Raw genomic sequence first — 21,738 nt, 5'->3', positions numbered from 1 at the left:
CGCCGATAAATACGGTAGAGCCAAATAACACGCCTGAGCTCATCCTTAGAATCTTGACCACACACAGCCAAAAAAGGCAAGAGAATTCTTGTTGGGCAGTGTATTAGTTCATTTGCATTCAATTTTAATGGTTCAAAAAGAATGTCAGGCAAAATGGTCGGCCCTCACGCATGTTCACTTCATCAAATCTGGCCCTCTTTGAAAATGTTTAGACACCCCTGCTCTAGAAGATTAATTCTACGCGTTCAGCTTGGCTCGTCGGTTCCTCCTGGCCTGCAATTGAAATGTTTTCTATCGAGTTTCTAGCATTGTCTCACTGGCTGCTGAAAATTCTTACCTTTTTTATGGGGAAAATGCTGCTTCAGGCTCCTGGACATCTGAAGACTGCTAATAAGAAGATTTGGATAATGTGAACTTGGGTCCCTCACGTTATATGAACACTCTGCTTTTATAGGAACTCATACGGTATATGCAGTGGGCTAAGTGGGAAAGTCTGTTTGCTTCAGTCACATGATCAGCTCTAACGTTGTAATAAGAGGAAACACTGCTGGAAAAAACTCTCAAATAAGGTGGAAAATGTTTCTGTGGGTATTCTGCATGATTAATGTACAGAATGCTACCATTGTTAAAAGCACACGCCATTTAGAATTTATGCCTGCTGGCTGTGTAGAGTAAAAGGTAATGGAAAGATCTTTTTTTTTTTTTTTTTTAAGTTAAAGCGTAATGTACAGCAGACAGGCTCTTTATTGCAGAAGAGACAACTTAGCGTGTGCTATTTACATTCTGCCACAAAGCCTATATCCTGGGATGATGGCGCTCCTGTGTGTGCGCATGGGAGTGATGTCATCCCACACCAGCCAATCATGATGGCCTAAAGGCCGGCACCCAGAAGAAGCTGGGGAGATGATGCCGATCCTTTGCGCATAGGTCTGCTTTAAGTTCTGTTAGCTTTTAGCATTTCTTTTTTTCTCTTCCACTGTTGGGTTGGAGAGTTAAGGTCTGTACACGCAATTTGGATTTTCCGACAACAAATATGTGATGGAAGGATTTTGTCGGCAAATCCGACCAATTGTATGCTCCATCGGACAATTGTCGGATTTTGTGACAACAAATGTTTTATAGCATGTCGCATTATCTGATCGTGTGTACGCAAGTCTGTCGGAATAAAATCCAAAGTCCACACACGCATGCTCCGAACCAATGCTAACCATAGCACAACATTAGCAGAAGTTGCCCAAAGGGTGGCACTAAATAGCTGAAAAAACATGTAGTTTTGTGTGTGTTGGCTGTAAAAGTTCTGCCGTCTGTATACAGAAGAAGTTCACGGCCAACGCCCTTGGAACAAAATTCCACGTAATTGTCCGATGGAAATCCAATCGTGTGTACGTGGCTTTAGACTAAAAAAGACCAATAATTCTAGGAATTCAGACACTTAGTAAAAAGGCTGTGTGACATCTCCTGGGTTTATCTCTATTATTTACATTTGACAGGTCTATTGCTCTGCTGGAGAGACACTCTGGAGAGACGTATGGAGCAGCCATTACCCCCGCCACTCCTCGCTGCCCATTCACAGAAGCCTTGTTATTTTGTGAATGTGTTCATATAATACAAGCCTTTTGTGATTGGGGAGGGGCATAGATTTACTAAGCCCCTCTTGGGTAGTGCAAAATACATAATTGGGGCGTGGCTTAAGAGGAGTTAAAGGCTGAGACCGTTCACATTCCTCTCCACCTGTTTAGCTAGTGGTGTGTGGTTCCTCCCATTCCCTCATGAATGTTATTAAAAAATACCTTTCCTTTGCTATCTGCAGCCGCTGTCATTTTCTGTAAAATGCAATATGACAACCTGGAGACTGTTCTGTTCAAAGAGGCCGTATGAAGCACCTCCCAGAAATTAAAATTTTCTGCTTGTGTAATTGGTTTACTGATTTTCCCAGAATTCTGCACTAAGATACAAGTCAGATTTTGGGCGTCCTCTGATGATAATTATAAAAATGTACTTCCTTTAGATTTACTTTCCACATGGTCACAGATAAACAGCTTTTCCTTCAGAATAACATAAGGTAGGAATCTGCAAGAAAGTTTGTTAAAAAATCCCTGTAGAAGAAAAAGGTACCCCAAGGGGCTTTGAGTTGCAGAAAAAAAGAAGTTCAAAAGTTGAAGATTTTTTTTTAAAAAGGTACATGATGAAAAAAGGCGTTCTAGTGGGATCAAGACATGAGTTCCATAATACAATTAAAAAATATTAGGGCTGTTACTGATCAAAATGTTTCTGTTCGATTAATCGTTTTTTTTTTTTAAATCGATTAATCGACTAATTTCGATTAATTATAACGCACATACAGATCCAACTACTTTTAGCTGATCTCCTTGCAGGCTGATTCCCAGTGCAGCTACCAACCACTGGAAAAATGGATAGCAGGATACAAAAACACACAAAGGCAGCGCTCGATGGGAATAGCATTAAAACTTTTATAGTCTTCAAGTAGGTAACCAAATAAATATTGCACAGGAGATAAAATTGATGTAGCTACATAAACTGTAAAAATGGTGCGAGTAATACCAAACGGTACCGAAAGCAGTCAAAAAAACATGTAGCGGAGTATGATACTGGTATAAAAATGTGTACAACAATACCACTGCTGAATCCAGATGAGGAGAGGTTAACATCAGCCCGTCGGCATGTAGATGTCCCAGGAAGGGAACTATCACAACTCCCAGTGGATGGTTGTTGAATCCCAGGGTGATAGAGGGAAGTGTAACAGCCCTTGCGTGTGGCAGATAGTAAGGTCCCGGCGGCATGCAGATATGAAGGCACAGCAAAGGAGCCCTTCAGATGGACACGGGCAAGCGCCGCCGGTGTCCGTGACGTTACTGGATCTCCGACGGAACTCCTTGAAGGCCCGGAAGCTGGCGGACAGGTGAGTACCAATCAAAAGAATTTTAATCGATCAAAAAAATTAAAGATTAATTGAAAGTTAATTTGCACAGCCCTAAAAAATATATACATCTGAATAGATACAACCATATGAGATCAGGTAACCATAAAGTAGGTTAACTTGTGCTAGAAACCCAGACGGGTTTCGACCTTTGATAATGGAGGTCTCTTCAGGGGGAAAAAGATACATATAGATGATATTTGTTAAAAACACATAAATATACAGTGGAATATATATATATAATCATTGTTCGCCATATTGGCGTAGGTGAGTATATTTACCAAAGAATGTAAAAAAATTGAAACCATAGGTCCACCGCAGGCCCCATCACCGAGAAAAAGCGCCCCCAGAAAACCACGCGGAAATCCCTGCAGTGTACTAAGATCACACAGAGGGGAATGTGTTTGTTTTTGTTTTTTTGCATCAAAAGTGGAGTTGCTCTTTAAGTGTTGATAATGAAACTACTGTAACTCTGACATATATGGCAGCACATGAAATCATGTAGGGTATGGCTACAATCGGGTGACTTCATCAATATATTTCCTGGGTGCTAGCATTTAGGGATTGGTACAACTTGTACAGTGCCCACGCTAAACCATGATGATTTCCTCAGAGTGAAGAAAAGAATCGTCAGATCCAGGAGCGGCTCGAGCTGGCTGAACAGAAACTTCAACAGACGATACGGAAAGCAGAAACCTTGCCCGAGGTGGAGGCGGAATTGGCACAGAGAGTGGCTGCTCTTTCTAAGGTAAGGAGGTTGAAGGGCAATCTGATGTGGGTTAGCATAACAACAATTTTAGAATGTGTATACAGATCGATTGATTTAGAAAATCCCATTATACGTTGTTCCTTGCTGTTTGAGACTGTTTGTTTGTTTTTTTTGTAAGCCTTGGCCAATTTTGTTTTAAGTTTCACTGAGCTTTTCAAAAATCTGAAATCCTGTAAAAAAATATTCCTTGCAGTAAGTTGCTTTTTTTTTTTTTGTGACATTTCTCTAGTTGACAAAAATTGTTTTAAAGTGGAGGTTCACCCGTAAATGTAAATTTTTAACATTAGATTCATGCTCATTTTGTCAAGGTGAGTCGGTATTTATTTTTTTTAAAACGAAGCAGTACTTACCGTTTTAGAGAGCGATCTTCTTCGCCGCTTCCGGGTATGGGCTGCGGGACTGGGCGTTCCTATTTGATTGACAGTCTTCCGACAGGCTTCCAACGGTCGCATCTATCGCGTCACGATTTTCCGAAAGTAGCCGAACGTCGGTGCGCAGGCGCCGTATAGAGCCGCACCGACGTTTGGCTTCTTTCGGCTACTCGTGACGCGATGTATGCGACCGTCGGAAGACTGTCAATCAAATAGGAACGCCCAGTCCCAAAGACAATACCCGGAAGCGGCGGAGAAGATCGCTTTCTAAAACAGTAAGTACTGCTTCGTTTTTAAAAAAAAACACCCGATTCCCCTTGACAAAATGAGCTTCAATCTAATGTTAAAAAAAAAAAATTTGGGTGAACTCCCGCTTTAAGTGCACCGCAAATACTGATTAAAATGCTAAGAATTTACAGTAGCACTGTAGTTGGTTAAAAAAAAAAAAGAGTATTATCTTTTATAGGAATATAAAATTTCACCTTTTTGAATTTAACAAATACAAATGATGGGCTTCCGTTTCTATTTAAAATGATTAAATACAGTTTGAGGTTACTAACTTCAAAATGGGAAAGTCAAAGGAAAAAACCTGCTGCACTCTAAGGAAAATTCAAACACTGCTAACTTTATTCACCCAGACAACATAAACAGTACTTGCCTCATATCCCCTTTCTCATGCAATTCAACTGGGCTTAAAGGATAAGTTCACTTTTGTAAAAATAATACATTCACATCTTTTCACAGGTAAGAAAAATGTGCATTTATTTTTTATTTTTTTTTACTAGGAGCATGCAAAGCATTTCACCCGTGATCTGCAGATCGCAGGGGTCTTGTAGACTGCCGGTGTAGGCTGTCTGGCCATGCATCGTACCAGCAGGTAGTTACACACGAAGAGGAGGCATCAGTGAACTACCTAGAGAGCTCAACAGCGAGCTGGTAGTTCATTAAAGTTACTTCACAGAACTCTGAATAAATCACACGACCAGATGGACTGAGCCCCGCATGGCCACTTTTATTTTTTATTTTTTATGACAGTGAGTGCGGGGAGAAGATCGCTGTCACATCGTGGGGGTATCTGTAACATGTTACGAATGGTGAACTTATCCTTTTTTTAATTGTAGGGACCTCTACAATTGCACCCATATTGAGTGAAACGAGTCGAGGGGTTCCTAGATGAACAACCTTTTTTCAAATGAATACGTTTACCAGCTTGCAGCTGGTCTTTATCTTTTAGACTTATGCAGTCTTTGGGGCATAGGATGAAGTATTCAGCAACCAGACGTGCATGGAAATTAGAGGTAGACCGATATATCGGTCGGCCGATATATCGGCCGATATTTGGCCGTTTTTGTGAAATCGGCATCGGCCGATTTTTGTGAAAGAATCGGCCGATTCGCGGCTAAAGTGTCCGGCCCGCATGGCCGCCTGCCCTGCAGTACTGACCCCGCTCCCATGTATCCGATTCCTCCTATCTGCACGGCCACCACAGAAGGGATATAGATTTCACTGGCATCACGCCGTCCGCCGTGCCCCGCCCCCTCGGTGTGCTGTATTAGGGACAGGGAGAAACAATCATTGGCTTACAACTGCCGCCTGACTAATGTAACTCCCCCCAGCAGGAATGTCTTCCTTCCCTGCTGAGGCGGAACCTGCTGGCATTACACCAAGTTCTAAACAATGATTGGCTGATCCGCTCATCAGCATGCACCTAGCCTATTAGGTGCATGCAGATAGAATTGGATTATGATACCCAGCATGTATGGAGGGTAAGTTGCCCAAATTATGTGCTACTGTGCCCCCCTGCAGAATTTATTTAAACTCCTTTTAAAAGGGAAACCTGGCTGAGGCTGGCATTGTGAAGATGGATGATGATGACTCTGGGTGGATATGAGAGTTACATTGTGGAGATCCTCTTCACAATGTAACTCTCATCCCCACACAGAGTCATCCTCATCCATCTTCACAATGCAACACAATCATCTTCATCCCCACCCAGCACCATCCACCCCACTACAATGCATTCCCTGCACCATCCATCCCTTTCCACAACACATCCCCACCCACGCCCAGCACCATCCATCCCACTCCACAATGCATCCCCACCCACCCCTCTCCACAATGCATCCCTACCCATGCCCAGCACCACCCACCCCTCTCCACAACGCATCCCCACCCACACCCAGCACCATCCATCCCTCTCCACAACGCATTCCCATCCACCCCTCTCCACAACGCATCCCCACCCACACCCAGCACCATCCATCCCTTTCCACAATCCATCCCCACCCACGCCCAGCACCATCCATCCCTTTCCACAACACATCCCCACCCACCCCCAGCACCATCCATCCCTCTCCACAATGCATCCCCACCCACCCCTCTCCACAATACATCCCCACCCATGCCCAGTGTATTTTTTTTCTTTTTTAATAATTGAGGTGGCACTGAAGGGCTGCACTGGTGGGCACTAATGAGGTGGCACTGATGGACACTAATGGGCTGAACTTGTAGGCACTGATGAGGTTGCACTGACAGGCTGAACTGGTGGACACTAATGAGGTGGCACTGATAGGCTACACTGGTGAGCTGCATTGGTGGGCACTGATGGACACTGATAGGCTGCACTCCACCTCTCCACCCTAAACAATAACCTCCTCCCCAACCTAGATTTTCTGATATAATGGGGAAAAAAAATCGGTCTAAAATATCGGCCGCAAAAATCGGCCTAAAATATCGGCCATCGGCCGCCCCAATTTTGGAATATCGGCATCGGTATCGGCCAGAGAAAAACCCATATCGGTCGACCTCTAATGGAAATGACCAGATTCAGGAATTGGGTTCAGTGTATACTATACTTTAACAGAGAGAATGTTTGATCGAACATTTCTCAGATCCACCTGTTGGTTGAGTTCAGTCCTACATTGGGGACCTTTTAAAAGGGCTGGTTCACCTTTGCCCCAAAAAAACTGCCTATGCAGGTAAGTGGTGCCTGTAGATAAAAAAAACTCTGCAGATTTAATTGAAGTTGCATAATGTTCTTGCTATAGGTGTAGTCCATTTTCAAACCCTCACAAAGCTTGGCTGAAAACCTCCTAGAGATGGCATCGTTTTAGCCTGCCTTGAGTCTAGTACGTTGTCAACTCTCCCAGCTGTTATTGTTTACCCTCACCATCACAGGAGCACGCTCCCAAACCCCCACACAAGAGTGGTCCACCATCTTTTCCATTGCAGCATTTTTACTGCGACAGGACTGCGTACATGCATAGGAGTTTGAGTAGGCTGGGAGTGTCTTAGTAATGTTCTAGCAACAAGGCAGGGATGGGATGATGTCATCTCCGACATCAATTTATAACTTTTTTGAAATGTATTTTTCTGTATTTTTTGTTTTTGTTTTTCTGTTTCTCACTGTACCATTAAAATTATAGACAGATCATTTTGTTGTCGGTGGGCAAATGTACAAGTCAACAGGGGATAAAATACTTTTTTTCCCTCACTGTACACAAAGGGCCAGATTCACAGAAGAAGTACGCCGGCGTATCTGCTGATACCCCGGCGTACTTTCAAATTTGCCGCGTCGTATCTTTAGTTTAAATTCTCAAACCAAGATACGACGGCTTCTGCCTTCGATCCGACAGGCGTACGGCTTTGTACGCCTTCGGATCGTAGGTGTGATACTTTCGGCGTCCGCTGGGTGGAGTTTGCGTCGTTTTCCGCGTCGGGTATGCTAATTAACTGTTTACGGCGATCCACAAAGGTACGCGCGTTTGACGCATTCTCTTACGTCGTCGCTAGTCGGCTTTTCCTAGCGTAAAGTTACAGCTGCTATTTCTTGGCTTTAAATTTAGACTTGCATGTTAAAGTATGGCCGTCGTTCCCGCGTCGAATTTAATTTTTTATTTTTTTTTGCGTAAGTCGTCCGTGAATAGGAAAGGACGTAACGTACGTCGCCGTTCAAAAAATGATGTTGGTGCGACGTAATTTCGCGCAAAGCACGGCGGGAAATTTCAAAACGGCGCATGCGCAGTACGTTCAGCGCGGGAACGCTCCTAATTTAAATGATACACGCCCCATTTGAATTAGGCGGGCTTGCGCCGGACGGATTTACGCTACGCCGCCGCAAGTTTACAGGCAAGTGCTTTGTGAATCAAGCACTTGCCCGTAAAACTTGCGGCGGTGTAACGTAAATGCGATACGTTACGCCGCCGCAATTCTATGTCAATCTGGCCCAAAATGCTTACACTTATGGCAAGGGCACTACTTAAATGTGGTCTAGCCACAGTTTGTTTTCGTCTACCGGCACCCCTGACCTGCATAGACAGCTTTTTGGTTAAGGTTAAACACTTGACAGCCCGCAATGTACTGTGCACCTAGGATACGTTTTTATACCAAAAAGTAAAACGCATCATTTTTTATTTTTTTTTCAAAATTGGTCTATTTTCGTGTGGGTTTTTTTTTTTTTTTTTTTTTTTATAAAAAAAAATAAAAACCCAGTGGTGATCAAATGCCATCAAAAAGCTTTCTTTGTGTAAAACAAATTATATAAATTGTGTACAGTGTTGTGTGACTGTGCAAATACCAGCTAAAAGTAGCGCAGTGCTGAATAGCAAAAAAAATGCTCTGGTCATAAAGGGGGTAAAACCTCTTCTGAAGCTGAGGTGGTTATCTAGCCCTTCAGAAAAGATTGATTTTATAGCATGTTTTTTTCATAGTTTGTGCCTTGAAAAAGTATTCATACCCCTTGAAATTTTGTCATGTTACAACCAAAACCGTAAATGTATTTTATGTGATAGACCAACACGAAATTGGCACATAATTGAGAAGTGGAAGGAAAATGATAAATGTGTTTTTTTTTTTTTTTTTTTTTTTTTACAAATATGTGAAAAGTGTGGGGTGTATTTGTATTCAGCCCCTCTGAGTCAATACTTTGCAGAACCCCCTTTCACTACACCTGCAAGTCTTTTTGGGGATGTGTCTACCAGCTTTGTACCTCTAAAGAGTAACATTTTTGCCCATTCTTCTTTGCAAAATGGCTCAAGCTCTGTCAGATTGGATGGACAGCATCTGTGAACAGCAATTTTTATGTCTAGCCACAGATTCTCAATTGGATTTAGGTCTGGACTTTGACTGGGCCATTCTAACACATGAATATGCTTTAACTGCTTCCCGAACAGCACACGACTATATATATATATATATATATATATATATATATATATATATATATATATATATATATATATATATATAATCGGCAGAATGGCATGGGCAGGCAGAAGGACGTGTATATATACACGGCCCCTTTAAGAATCGTCATTGTGGACGCGCAAGCTCGACTGCGGGTCCCGCTGACTCTATGCCTGCATGAATACCTGCGTTCGTCTCACGGTGAGGAAGAACGGGGAGCTGCTGATGTAAACAAGCATTTCCCCAGTCTTCCTAGTGACAAGGACACCAATCATCGCTTCCTGTTATCATTTTCCTTTCACTTCACAATTACCGTATTTATCGGGGTATAGCGCGCGCCGGCGTATAGCGCGCACCCCAAGTTTAGAAGGGAAGTTTAAGGAAAAAACTTACATTTTGGATGTCGTGCCCGGCGTCCATCAGCAGCCTTGTCTGGCGTCCGTCTGCGGCCTTGCGCGGGGTCCGTCCAGAATTGTCGGTGTCCGTCTGCTGTCTTGCCCGGCGGCCTTGTCCGGCGTCCATAGGCGGCCTTGCACGGGGTCTGTCTAGCCTTGTCGGTGTCCGTCTGCTGTCTTGCCCGGCGTCCATAGGCGGCCTTGTCCGGCGTCCGTCTGTTTGAGTTTGGTGCCTCGGTCGAGCTATGCAGAGCTGGATTTCCGGTGTGTTCGGCTCCTCTCGGCTCCTCTTGCGTAGCTGCGGGCGGAGCCGAACATGGCCAAGCCTAGCCAAGTGCCCAGTACACTCTGCTCGGTCTTTGGCTACGGCGCTCTGAGACAGCCGACAAAGACAGGATTGGCGTATAACGCGCACCCACGATTTCCCCTGATATTAAGGGGAAAAAAGTGCGCGTTATACGCCGATAAATACGGTATGTGTCACTTTGTGTTGGTCCATCACATAAAATACATTTACGATTTTGGTTATAACCTCATAAAATGTGGAAAATTTCATGGGGTGTGAATACTTTTTTTTTAAGTCACTGTACCTTTTTTACTGGGTTACAGAGCTGTTGTGGCCATTCTGAAAAGCAGGATAGACCTGTACATTTTATGACTTCACATTCCTAATACAAACACATATTTGTGTGTCCCTCTCAAACTTCGGATTTGTGTTACCAGGATGGCTACGACAAAATAAAACTGCATAGTTTTAAAGCTGTAGTAAACTGAAGTTTAAAATAAGTAAAAAATAAATCTCCCTGCAGTGTAATGTCATAATGGGCTAGTGTGCATTATGAAAGGCTTACCTAAGAATGACGCACTGTCGCCACTGCAGAGGCTTCTATATTCACCCAGTCTTCCTTCTGAGGCCCTGGCTGCTTGAATACGCACGGGAGTCTCGGCTGCGGCACAGAGCTTAGAATGAGCGGCACGAGTATGCCTTTCCTTCAGAGTGCATGTCCCGGTGACCTTCCTGGCTGCAGACACTGAATACCTCCTAAACCATGCATGTTTCAGAGCTATTCCTTGTACAAGTGTCCAAGGGGAGTTCACTACCACTTTAATACATTCTGGGCCAGATTCTTGTAGATTTGAGGCGGGCGTAGCGTAAGCCATTTACACTACGCCGCCCCAACTTACAGGAGCAAGTGCTGTATTCCCCAAACACTTGCTTCGTAGTTTGGGGCGGCGTAGTGTAATTGGCCCGGCGTATCCCCGCGTAACTCCAAGGGGGTGGCTTGTATTTAAATTAAGCGCGCCCCCGTGCTGTTCGAACTGCGCATGCTCCGTCGGGTAAATTACCCGACGTGCATTGCGCTAAATGACGTCACACGGACGTCATTTGTTTTGATGTTAACGTAAATGGCGTCCACCGCCATTCACGGACGACTTACGCAAACGACGTAAAATTTTAGAATTGAGACGTGGGAACGACGGCCATACTTAACATTGAGTATGCCACCTAGGGGGCATGTTTATCTTTACGCCGCGTATCTCTTACGGAAACAACGTTAAATCACTACGGGCAAGCGTACGTTCGTGAATCCGCGTAACTAGTCATTTGCGTATTCTACGCTGACCGCTATGGAAACGCCACCTAGCGGTCAGCGTAGATATTGCAGCCTAAGATACAACGGCGCTGGCCGTCGTATCTTAGGCATGTTTAAGTGTATCTCAGTTTGAGAATACACTTAAACATACGACGGCCTTAGATTCGGACTTACGTCGGCGTATCTGCTGATACGCCGGCGTAATTCTTTGAGAATATGACCCTCTGTATATTAAGGCCCGTTCACACCACATGACAACATGCTGCTTTTTTTTTCCTGCACAGAACTGTACTGGAACATGGTAAAAAGCATCAAAAATGCACTGCATCTACAATGCGTCCGTAAAAAACACACTGACATGCATCAAAAAACTTTAAACACTCATGTAGAAACTCATCCAGAGGAAGTTTTGTGGTGTGAATGGGCACTTACTGTATGTCTTGTCAAGGTGAAAAACAAATTCTGTACATCTTCAAAATGCATACATATTTCCCCATGTTTTTCACTTTAAATATGCTTCAAGTAGAAAACAAATGACTGACTGATTCTGCCAGAAATGCAGTGAGCCCCTAACTTCCTGAAGTAAGCTGACAACCAGTGTTCATTTTGTTGACTAAAACATTTTAGTCGACTCGAATATTATTTTAGTCTACTAAAATACGACTAAAACAATTGAGATGACTAAAATACGACTAAACTAAATTAAAATTTGACTTCAAAATGAACACTGGTCTGTAGTACATGTTCATACCTCAATACCATAAATAACATATTTGATTATTCACTCCAGCAGTATATAACGAGTTTGGAAATTGTAGAGAAATGTTAACTAATGCATTACAATTTTTAATTGCACCCATTTTGATTTTAGACGACTAAAATTAGTTTTAGTCAACCAAAATGTACTGGAGATTTAGTCGACTAAAACAATTGCATAAGACTAAAACTAAAATGTACTTTTAGTCCTAAGACTAAAACAAAATCAAAATTTGCTGCCAAAATTTAAGTGGAGGTTCACCCGAAAAGTTAATTTTTAACCTTGGATTGATGCTCATTTTGTCAAGGGGAATCGGGTAGTTGTTTTAAAATCGAAGCAGTACTTACCGTTTTAGAGAGCGATCTTCTCCGCCGCTTCCGGGTATGGGCTGCGGGACTGGGCGTTCCTATTTGATGAGCATCAATCTAATGTTAAAAAAAAAAATTCGGGTGAACTCCCGCTTTAACACCGCCGACAATGCTGCCTCTGCTGCACTGAAATATCAAACACTTTTGTCGGCTCTTCCCAGTTCTCTTCTGCTGGGCAAGATAATGCCTCCCCCTCTCCTCCATAACCTCATAGGAGGTGTTCTGTAATCCAGCAGGGCAGAACTGATGACATTGCTTGAGATTTCAGTGCAGCAGAGGCAGCGTTGTCGGCACACTGCAGGAATTTAGGAGCTCACTGTATTTTTTGCAGCATCAGTAGTTATTTTTCTGTACTTGCAACATTTTTAAATGGATTGAACTTGGAAAATGTGTTTTTGCAGATATGTGCTGAATGTTTTTTTTGTTTTTTTTTTTCGCCTTGACTTGCACTTCAAGATACTTGTGAGATAGTAGAGAATATTGCAAAATCTCTTACTCACTCCTGGTTCTGAGAATAAATAAGGCGTCACATTTCTCTCATACAATTTAACTTTTATTCTCTGTCAAAGAGGAAACAGACAGTGTTTAAATAATTGCGTATATACTGCATATTTTTGCTGCAGGTAAGGGTGCCTATTGAAACCTGTCAGGTACTGTCCTATATCATCTAATTGAGGAGCCGTCATTATCCTGTCGGAAGGGCGTGTAAACAGGACGACACGGGAGAGAAGAGGTGTTAGAATTCATCTGAACAAAGCTAGATCTCTAACCTGCTGATACTTGGGCAATGCACCTGCTTCTCCCTTTTTCTGACACCTGAAATGTAACAGCATGATTTTGTTTGCAATTGCTGAAAAGCTGCATCTATTATACGTTCATTATTTGTGACAATGTATGTGACTTGCAATCCTCATGCTGTATACAACAGCAACCACTCTTAAAGGGGTTGTAAAGGTTTGTTTTTTATTTTCGAAATAGGTTCCTTTAAGCTAGTGCATTGTTGGTTCACTTACCTTTTCCTTCAAATTCCCTTCTAATTTTTTTTTTCTTTGTCTGAATTTCTCACTTCCTGTTCCTCCTCGGTAAGCTGTTTTGACTTTCCACCGCTCGGATGATGGGGGCAAGCTTACTGAGGAGAAACAGGAAGTGAGAAATTCGGACAAAGAGAAAAAAACATTTAGAAGGAAAAGGTAAGTGGACCAACAATACACTAGCTTAAAGGAACCAATTTAGAAAATAAAAAAACAAACCTTTACAACCCCGGCCGGCCACAGACGAAGCGATTTTCTTTCCTGCAACCACAGGTTATAGGAAAGAAAATCTCTTGTTTAAGCTAGTGCATCTGTGATAGCCCCAATGCCATCTGTGATAGCCCCAATATCCTTCGTCCAAGCATTGGCCATCCATAATAAGCCCATTATCCTCCATCTGACCATTGGCTATCCACGATCGGCTCAGTATCCTCCATTTGACTATTGGTCATCTGTAATGGCCCAAATATCCTCCATAAAACTATTAGCCATCTATGTAAGGCCCAATATCCTCCATCTGACCATTTGCTATACACGATAGGCCTATATCCTTCATCTGACCATTGGCCCAAGTCCCCTTTTACACTTATACGACTTGTCCCATGATTTTGGACTGCAAAATCGCATGACAAGTCCTTCTCCATGATTTTAAAATAACTTCCATTCATATTGGCACACTTTAAGTCGTGCTGACTTCTAAGTAGTCCCTGCACTACTTTGGTCCAACTTCCATGCGAGTTGATGTCCATAGACCTCAATGTTAAACCCTCAAGTAGCATGCAAATCGTACCTGAATAATATAGACACGATTTCACCCTTGTCCCACCCAATCCTTTCAACATAGTAGCCCCTCCCAAGCACATTTTTCTAGCACACATTCACTTCCTGGTTATTCCCTCAACAATGTGCTCCAAACAGCCCAAAAAAAAGAGATGTCCTCCGCTTCTCCTCTTCTTCCTCATGCACTGCTACTACTGCAGCAGCAATGACAACTGCTGTGGCAATATATTGAGTAGCAAACATTTTCGGTCACATCAACCAGGAAGCAAACAGGAACTGGATACAACTATGGCAGGGAAAGGAATAACCTCACACCATGTATGTTTTCATTGGTTAATGCCAAAGTTGTGGCAAAGTAGTACTGATGTAAAATCGTGGCAAAGTCACACGACCTTGAAGTCGTACAAGTGTGAAAGGGGCCTAAGAAGTTCTAACTCTTCCCTATTCTACTAAAATAACGTTTGGTTGCTGTTGTTTTACTAGTTAGAGGTTTACCATCACTTTTTTTTGTCTGTGATTACCTCTGTCTATTGAAGAAAAAAAAGTAATTGGCTGATGTATACGCTAACCTTTTTCTTGATTGTCGGACTGAATTTGGATTTTACACATAGTAATACTGATGGTGATGCTGCACTAAGGGTTTAACTAGTAGCAGTACTACTGGGTGTACATGTCAAATTTCAGGTGGTTTCAACTGCTTGCAAATGGCTTTTAATCTCAAAAGCTACTAAACAGATCAAGGTAACCTACCACTAAACTTTTGTCTGTTTAATAACGGTTAGCAGTTACTTACATTCAGAAGATGGTGAACATTGCCAGAAATTTACATTGTTTGTCATACACCTTAGTCTGAATATACATTCCTTTTGGGACTTCCTTTTAGATTTATTAAAACTGCAATGGCAGATTTTTATTAAAAGTCAGAAGCTACATGATTTGTATACAGACCAAGAGCGCACACACCGCCTCAGGCAACAAAAGGACACACCTGATTCAAGGCGCCAATCCCGGCTCACCACCCTCAGTAGAATAAGGTAGAAATAAATTGATTGCTCACTGGTATTCAAAAGGTGCTGATGAATTTTTTTTTTCTTTGTCACACCAGACAGACTTACGAGAAGTATTTAGTTGACGCGTTTCACACGAAAAGAGACGTGCTTGTTCACAACATTTTGAAAATGCATCAAGTACAGGTATATATAGGCATATGTTACTTTTAAATGGTCAATACAAAACACTTGTGACTCAAGGGCAGTCCAAACAGCACCACCAATCATAAAAGCATTCCTTGATTGATTAAAGACACGTTATGATGATATGAAAAACAATTGGACAAAATAAGAACACTATGAAAGAAAGAGAGACAGAAATATTTTGAGTAAATATGTGGACAAATCACGTAGACTGCCCTTGAGTCACGGGTGTTTGTATTGATCATTTAGGTAACATATGCCTATATATCTGTACTTGATGCATTTTCAAAATGTTGTGAACAAGCACAGCTCTTTTCGTGTGAAACGCGTCAACTAACTACTTCTTGCAAGTTTGTCTGATGTGACAATAAAGAAAAAAATTGAATTAGCATCTTTTGGATTCCACTGTGCAACCAATTTCTTTCTACCTCGTTCTACACGATTTGTAGCTGTTGACTTATTTATTTTATTTCCCCCCCCCCCCCCCCCTGAAAATGCAGGCATGTGGCCATATCCAAGGCATTTGGCTATGTGATCTGTCATGAAGGAAGTGGATCATATATAACCAGCACTGGGAGGAGCTTGGTGCAAAATATTCTGAAGGAAGCATTTCAGCTTTTTTTTTTTTTTTGTGTCCATGCAAACAAAATTAACATAGAATTGTCTGAGTATGGCTTCACTTTTCACTTTCAGGTTGTGCTGCAGATAAACTATAACATTTTGGCAGTCAATATTGGGAAAACAAGGCAGGAACATGGGTCCTTTCTTTGGGGGAAGTCTCATCAACTTGCACTTTAGGCCAGTCCTTTGTATTCTTGTGTAATGTCTCTATGTGCCATTCCTAAAGACAGTCAAATCTGATTTAATTCTGTGGTTGTTTATAATTGTAAGTTATTCTTTACAGAGGTGGAAAAAATAGTTTTGACTCTATTTGTCACTACTTTAAAAATAAATAAACAACTTACCTGCCAAAAAAAGTTCACCACTGTCTTCACATGTTACCTTGGCTGAGAAATTGTGAACCTCAAACCCTTCCCAGGGTGTCGAATGCCTGGTCCCCCTCTGCACTCTGTGGTTTCACCCACCATGGCCCCCTATGTTAATACAGAACACGGGGAAGTGGGAGTCGGTGGATGGGACCGCAACAGGGTACCACGTATCCAACACCTATAAATGTCTGATGCAAAAGCCATTGTAGCATTGAAGTAAATGGAGATTTTTGGCATGGCAAGGGTAACGTATTATCCATAAAATTTTCAGGGAAGCCTTTTTTTTAAATGGCAATCACGTAAAAAAAAAATTGAATTCTTATGTTCTGGTCTCTTCTGTACCCTTTCCCTCTGTCTACCTCTGCAGTCAAATTAAGCTAGTTTTTTGCATTATCAGTCTCTCTGCTTTTGAAGGTGTATTTAAAGGGTCAGTCCACCCTTAAGCGATACATGGAGTCTGATGGGTTGGTTTGCTGCTGGCTTCTTGGGTATTCCACTTCTCCAGGTCTCATTAAGCAAGTTAAAATCACATGGGAACATTCTTATTGCAGCGTTGGGTATTCAAGCCTGGAAGCTTGAGAAAAGATATGTCAGCGCTTGAGTCCTGAAAGTACCAAGAAGCTCTTGGGTTTAACTCCCCCATCATCCACTAAGACCTGCTTCACACGATTGTGTCTCTGGAGGCAAGGTTTGGCACGGCAGCCCATTCATTTGATTTTGCTTTTACACTATGCGTTTTCCCAGCGGTCCCACATTTTAGGAGTGGAAACAGGTGCAATAGTGTGAATCAGGCCTAAAACGGAATTATTATTTGTGGGCTGTCCCTTTTAATGTAGCAAAGAGCAATGTCCAAGTGTGGTAATGCCTAACCAACCGGAATTCATCTACCATTGTTCCAGTATGATGAAAGTTGAAATTCAGTTGCTGTAGGTATTAGCACTTTGTTGTCATTGCTCTTTTGCACGACCTAAATAACTAGGTCTACTAAATGTGTTCATATGTTACCTTTGCTTACACTTTCCCTCTGTCTGCCTTCGCAATCAAAGTATGTGTGTGTTTGTTACCTTTCTTATCCTCTGACTGTAGTCTGAGCTTTTGTCTTCGGGAAAGCCTCCTGCTAAGGAATCTAAGCTGTTGGCACTTGCGCCCGTGCCTAGGAAGGTAGAACTTGCTTACTGTTCTCTTGCCTTGCTTTGTTCCATTTGCTTTTTCTGGTGAAAGGCAGGGTGAGGATGCCATTTACCCATCATCGGCTGTACCTAACCATCCTTTTCGCGGCTGAAATGTTGTCCATGTTGCTGAGCAATTCTCCGCACTGCATTCATTAAGCACTAACCAAACACCACCAGAGCATGTTCTGCTTCTGCTTACACAGACTGTCATTTGGTACAAAATAATATATTGATCAGGATACATCTCACAAAAGGGAATGCTGCTTGATCACCTAGTTATAAACAAACTCTACCTTTTACAGTTATCTAATTAGGTGTTGAAATTCAGTGGCTTTAAATGTCTCGCCGGCATAATAAAGACGCATGGAGTTGGGAACTTAAGCACCACTTTGTGCGTGGACTCCATAATCCTGTTATTTTTAATTGTCATCCTCTTGATTAAATTAGTAACACATTCATAATGCATTTAGTTGCAAAAAGACATGTGGTATAGGTATTTTATCTAATTGGTGAACTGCTGTTAAGCTGGGTGCAAACTGAGTTTCTTTCCATTCAACCCAGCGGGTTGGATGAAAAACTGTCGGCTCCGGTTGGAGCCACTGTGCTAACGATCCAACGTTGGTACAGCAATCTCCCACGCTGAGCTGTTCTGATGGACACTCCCCCACCCCCCGCCAGAACTCTCCGATCAGCCATTAATTAGACCTGCCATTGACGATTTTCCAGCATGCTTGTCTGACAGAAGGCCCGCCATACACGCAGGCCAAATGTTGGCCGTTTTTTATTGAACCGGCCGGTGTCGCCCTGCATTCGCCCCGTGTGTACGACGCTTTGAAATTCATCTTTTTTTGTTCTACACTCAGTGGTGAGTTTTAAGTTTTTTAAGCAGTATTAAACCCAAAACCCAAATGTATTATATTGAAGTTTACCAGTCATTAGATTTTTTTTTCCCCCTCTGTTTTTTCACTTGGTGATCTGACCACTAACACACCTCCTGTATTGGTGGGTAACGACTCTGGAGGAATGAGAACAGGAGGCATAGCCTTCAGCAGTGTTGTCAGTCTGGGGGGGTTGGTAGTGTTAAAAGATAAGTTCACTTTTTATAAAAATAATAATAAATGCACAATTTTTTTTACCGGGTAAAAAAAAAAAATATGCATTTTATAATATTTTGTTGTTGCAGGAGCCTGTAAAGCATTGCATCGGTGATCAGCAGATTGCAGCTGCCATGCAGGTCTCCTGCAGATCTGTCAGTGTATCGACTTGCTCATACGAGGATGCCGATTCATTCAGAAGACTCCATGAACTACCACGGCGCTCACAGTAGTGAAATGACAAGCCGACAGCCGCAATTGCTGCTGGACCTTGTAGTTTTCCATTCACAGAGGATTGTGAATGAGTGATGTGCCTGGACGGGATTGTCTCATCCACCTAAACTGATATATTCTGCTGAAGAGCTTGTGCTTTTGAAAAACAGACTCACTGACTGGGTTACCAGATGAAAATCAGATTGCCTAAAAAAAAAAAAAAATACGACAGCCATCAGATCAAAGAATTGATTAACTGTCATAAATTAAATGTTTGCTTTTGGATTTAATACAGCTTTAAAAAAGAAGTATGAGTAGTGTGTTTTTTTTTTTTGATTGATACTTACGTAGGTGGCTGCAGAATCGGTCCAATGCTGCATCTGTCCCCCGGCGCCTCGAACATTGAGAACCGAGCAATCAAACACCACAGATTGCTCAATTCTCACAGCTCTGCCCCCTCCTCGATCATTAAAGCGCTGGGCTGTAGAGGCAGATGGAGCGGCCAGCTCAGGATCTCGGCAGCTTGCTGAGAGGCTGAGCCATATGCCGGTCCAAGGACCTCGACTCTGTGGTCATGACTTCCGAGCCTGGACCGACTCTGTGACATCAGCAGAGAGCAGACTTCAGCCCGCTGTCTGACGAAAACCAGTCACAGGAGTGCAAAACAAACTGCACTCCTGTGATCCACAGGAGAAGTACAGCCAAATGAGCTTTGGCTGTACTTCTCCTTTAAGGACTTGTGTAGGGTGTTTGGAGCCTGTTTGTCAGTCAGTCAAAACTACCTGCCCTCTGTTTGCTTCTGGGTGCAATTGAAGCAAGCTCTGTGACACTATTTGTAGGGTTTATTGAATCCTCTGGAGCAGAGCAACGGACAGCTTTGTGCATACTGGAGATCGCAGGCTGATGGGCAATAGTACCTGTCCTACTCACATTAGTGCTGCTACCAAGTTGCCTGCATACGTGGTTGCTGTTCTGTTTGTAGTGTACTTTGTGAACATTGATTGCTTTTGGGCTTTAGCAGACAATATTTGGACAGGCTGCCAGACTTGGCTTTAAGTACTCAAGCCCTATAAAACTGGGTGAGATTTGCACCAGTTAAAGTAAAAACAGAAAATAAAACCTAAAGTAACATAAAACCATAAAACAGAAGGTAGTTTTTTAATCACTTCTAAAAAGTGTGGATATACTCCCTTTTAAAAAAAAAAATCCTTTATTGGCAGCTACACATCCAGAATCCCAGCAGAAAAACATTTGCTAATTTTAAGACACACTGAGGCTTCTGAGTTGCGGAGCTACAAGACTGTATGAGGTCATAGTTATGACAGCAGCGGTCTTTTCTTACCGTAATTAAATGAGAATAAATATCTTGTTTTGTGGCGGCTGGAAAAAGACGTAACCGCCTTCTATTTTAAGGTGGATGTGCTATATTGGTCAGTCGTTTAGTGGAGAACCTTTTTTTGACCTTATTGGTTGTACTGTCACAAAACATTGCTAATAGATTTTGATGCTTTTTTTAGATCTCACATTTGCAATCATGAACTTATCATGATGGTTTTGGGTTTTATCTATTTAGTATTTTTGTGAAAACAGGCCCATTAGCTCCACTAAAAGGTCATAGACTTTATTTAGCACTGTTGTATAAGCTGTCCTCTGCCATGGAGAAAGCTGATCTCTTGTTTGGCTTTGTAAAGGAAGCAGACCCTCTCCGGAGAGGAATCGTCTTCGCCTTTAATCATTTGAGTGTTTAAGGCCAAGGCCAGTCTGTAAGATTTATATACTGAAGTTCCTGTATTGATGTTTAGGTAAGAAGGGCCTGCACTCAGCACCTCCCCTGTATTTAAATCAAGCTGGTTGTTTTGTTGGCTGAACAAAATTTTGGAAATTGTAATTTAAACAGTCCACAAGCTAGTCCTTTCATGTTTAATAATGGGCTGCTTCCTGGTGAAAGGCTACATAATATGTACCCACCATATACATTAGTAGTGTATGTCCCTTAACCACTTAAGCCCCGGACCATTTTGCAACTAAATGCCCAGGCCAGGTTTTGCGATTCGGCACTGCGTCGCTTTAACAGACAATTGCGCGGTCGTGCGACGTGGCTCCCAAACAAAATTGGCGTCCTTTTTTCCCCACAAATAGAGCTTTCTTTTGGTGGTATTTGATCACCTCTGCGGTTTTTATTTTTTGCGCTATAAACAAAAATAGAGCGACAATTTTGAAAAAAATGCAATATTTTTTACTTTTTGCTGTAATAAATATCCCCCAAAAACATATATATATATATATATATATATATATATATATATATATATATATATATATATATATATATATAAAAAAAAAAATTCCTCAGTTTAGGCCAATACGTATTCTTCTACCTATTTTTGGTAAAAAAAATCGCAATAAGCGTTTATCGATTGGTTTGCGCAAAATTTATAGTGTTTACAAAATAGGGGATAGTTTTATTGCATTTTTATTAATAATTTTTTTTTTTACTACTATTGGCGGCGATCAGCGATTTTTTTTTTTCGTTACTGCGACATTATGGCGGACACTTTTGACACATTTTTGGGACCATTGTCATTTTCACAGCAAAAAAGGCATTTAAATTGCATTCTTTATTGTGAAAATGGCAGTTGCAGTTTGGGAGTTAACCACAGGGGGCGCTGTAGGAGTTAGGGTTCACCTAGTGTGTGTTTACAACAGTAGGGGGGTGTGGCTGTAGGACTGACGTCATCGATCGAGTCTCCCTTATAAAAAGGATCACTCGATCGATACGCCGCCACAGTGAAGCACGGGGAAGCCGTGTTTACACACGGCTCTCCCCGTTCTTCAGCCTCGGGGAGCGATCGCGACGGAGTGGCTATAAACGAATAGCCGCGCCGGCGT

At 42.2% G+C, this 21,738-nt stretch overlaps 1 protein-coding gene across 17 annotated transcripts in view; it reads left to right on the top strand.

Annotated features, from left to right (window-relative positions):
• Nucleotides 1-21,738, top strand: part of PPFIA1 (PTPRF interacting protein alpha 1) — a 163,873-nt gene that overhangs the window by 73,461 nt on the left and 68,674 nt on the right. For all 17 annotated transcript variants that reach the window (XM_040328129.1, XM_040328126.1, XM_040328121.1 and 14 more), the window contains exon 9: nt 3,552-3,686. In XM_040328129.1, the coding sequence (XP_040184063.1) occupies nt 3,552-3,686 (135 nt within the window). The remainder of the gene's footprint in view (nt 1-3,551; nt 3,687-21,738) is intronic.

This window comes from Rana temporaria, chromosome 11 (genome assembly GCF_905171775.1).
Source record: "Rana temporaria chromosome 11, aRanTem1.1, whole genome shotgun sequence".
NCBI classification, from domain to species: Eukaryota; Metazoa; Chordata; class Amphibia; order Anura; family Ranidae; genus Rana; species Rana temporaria.
This window is presented reverse-complemented; position numbering and strand designations above follow the sequence as displayed.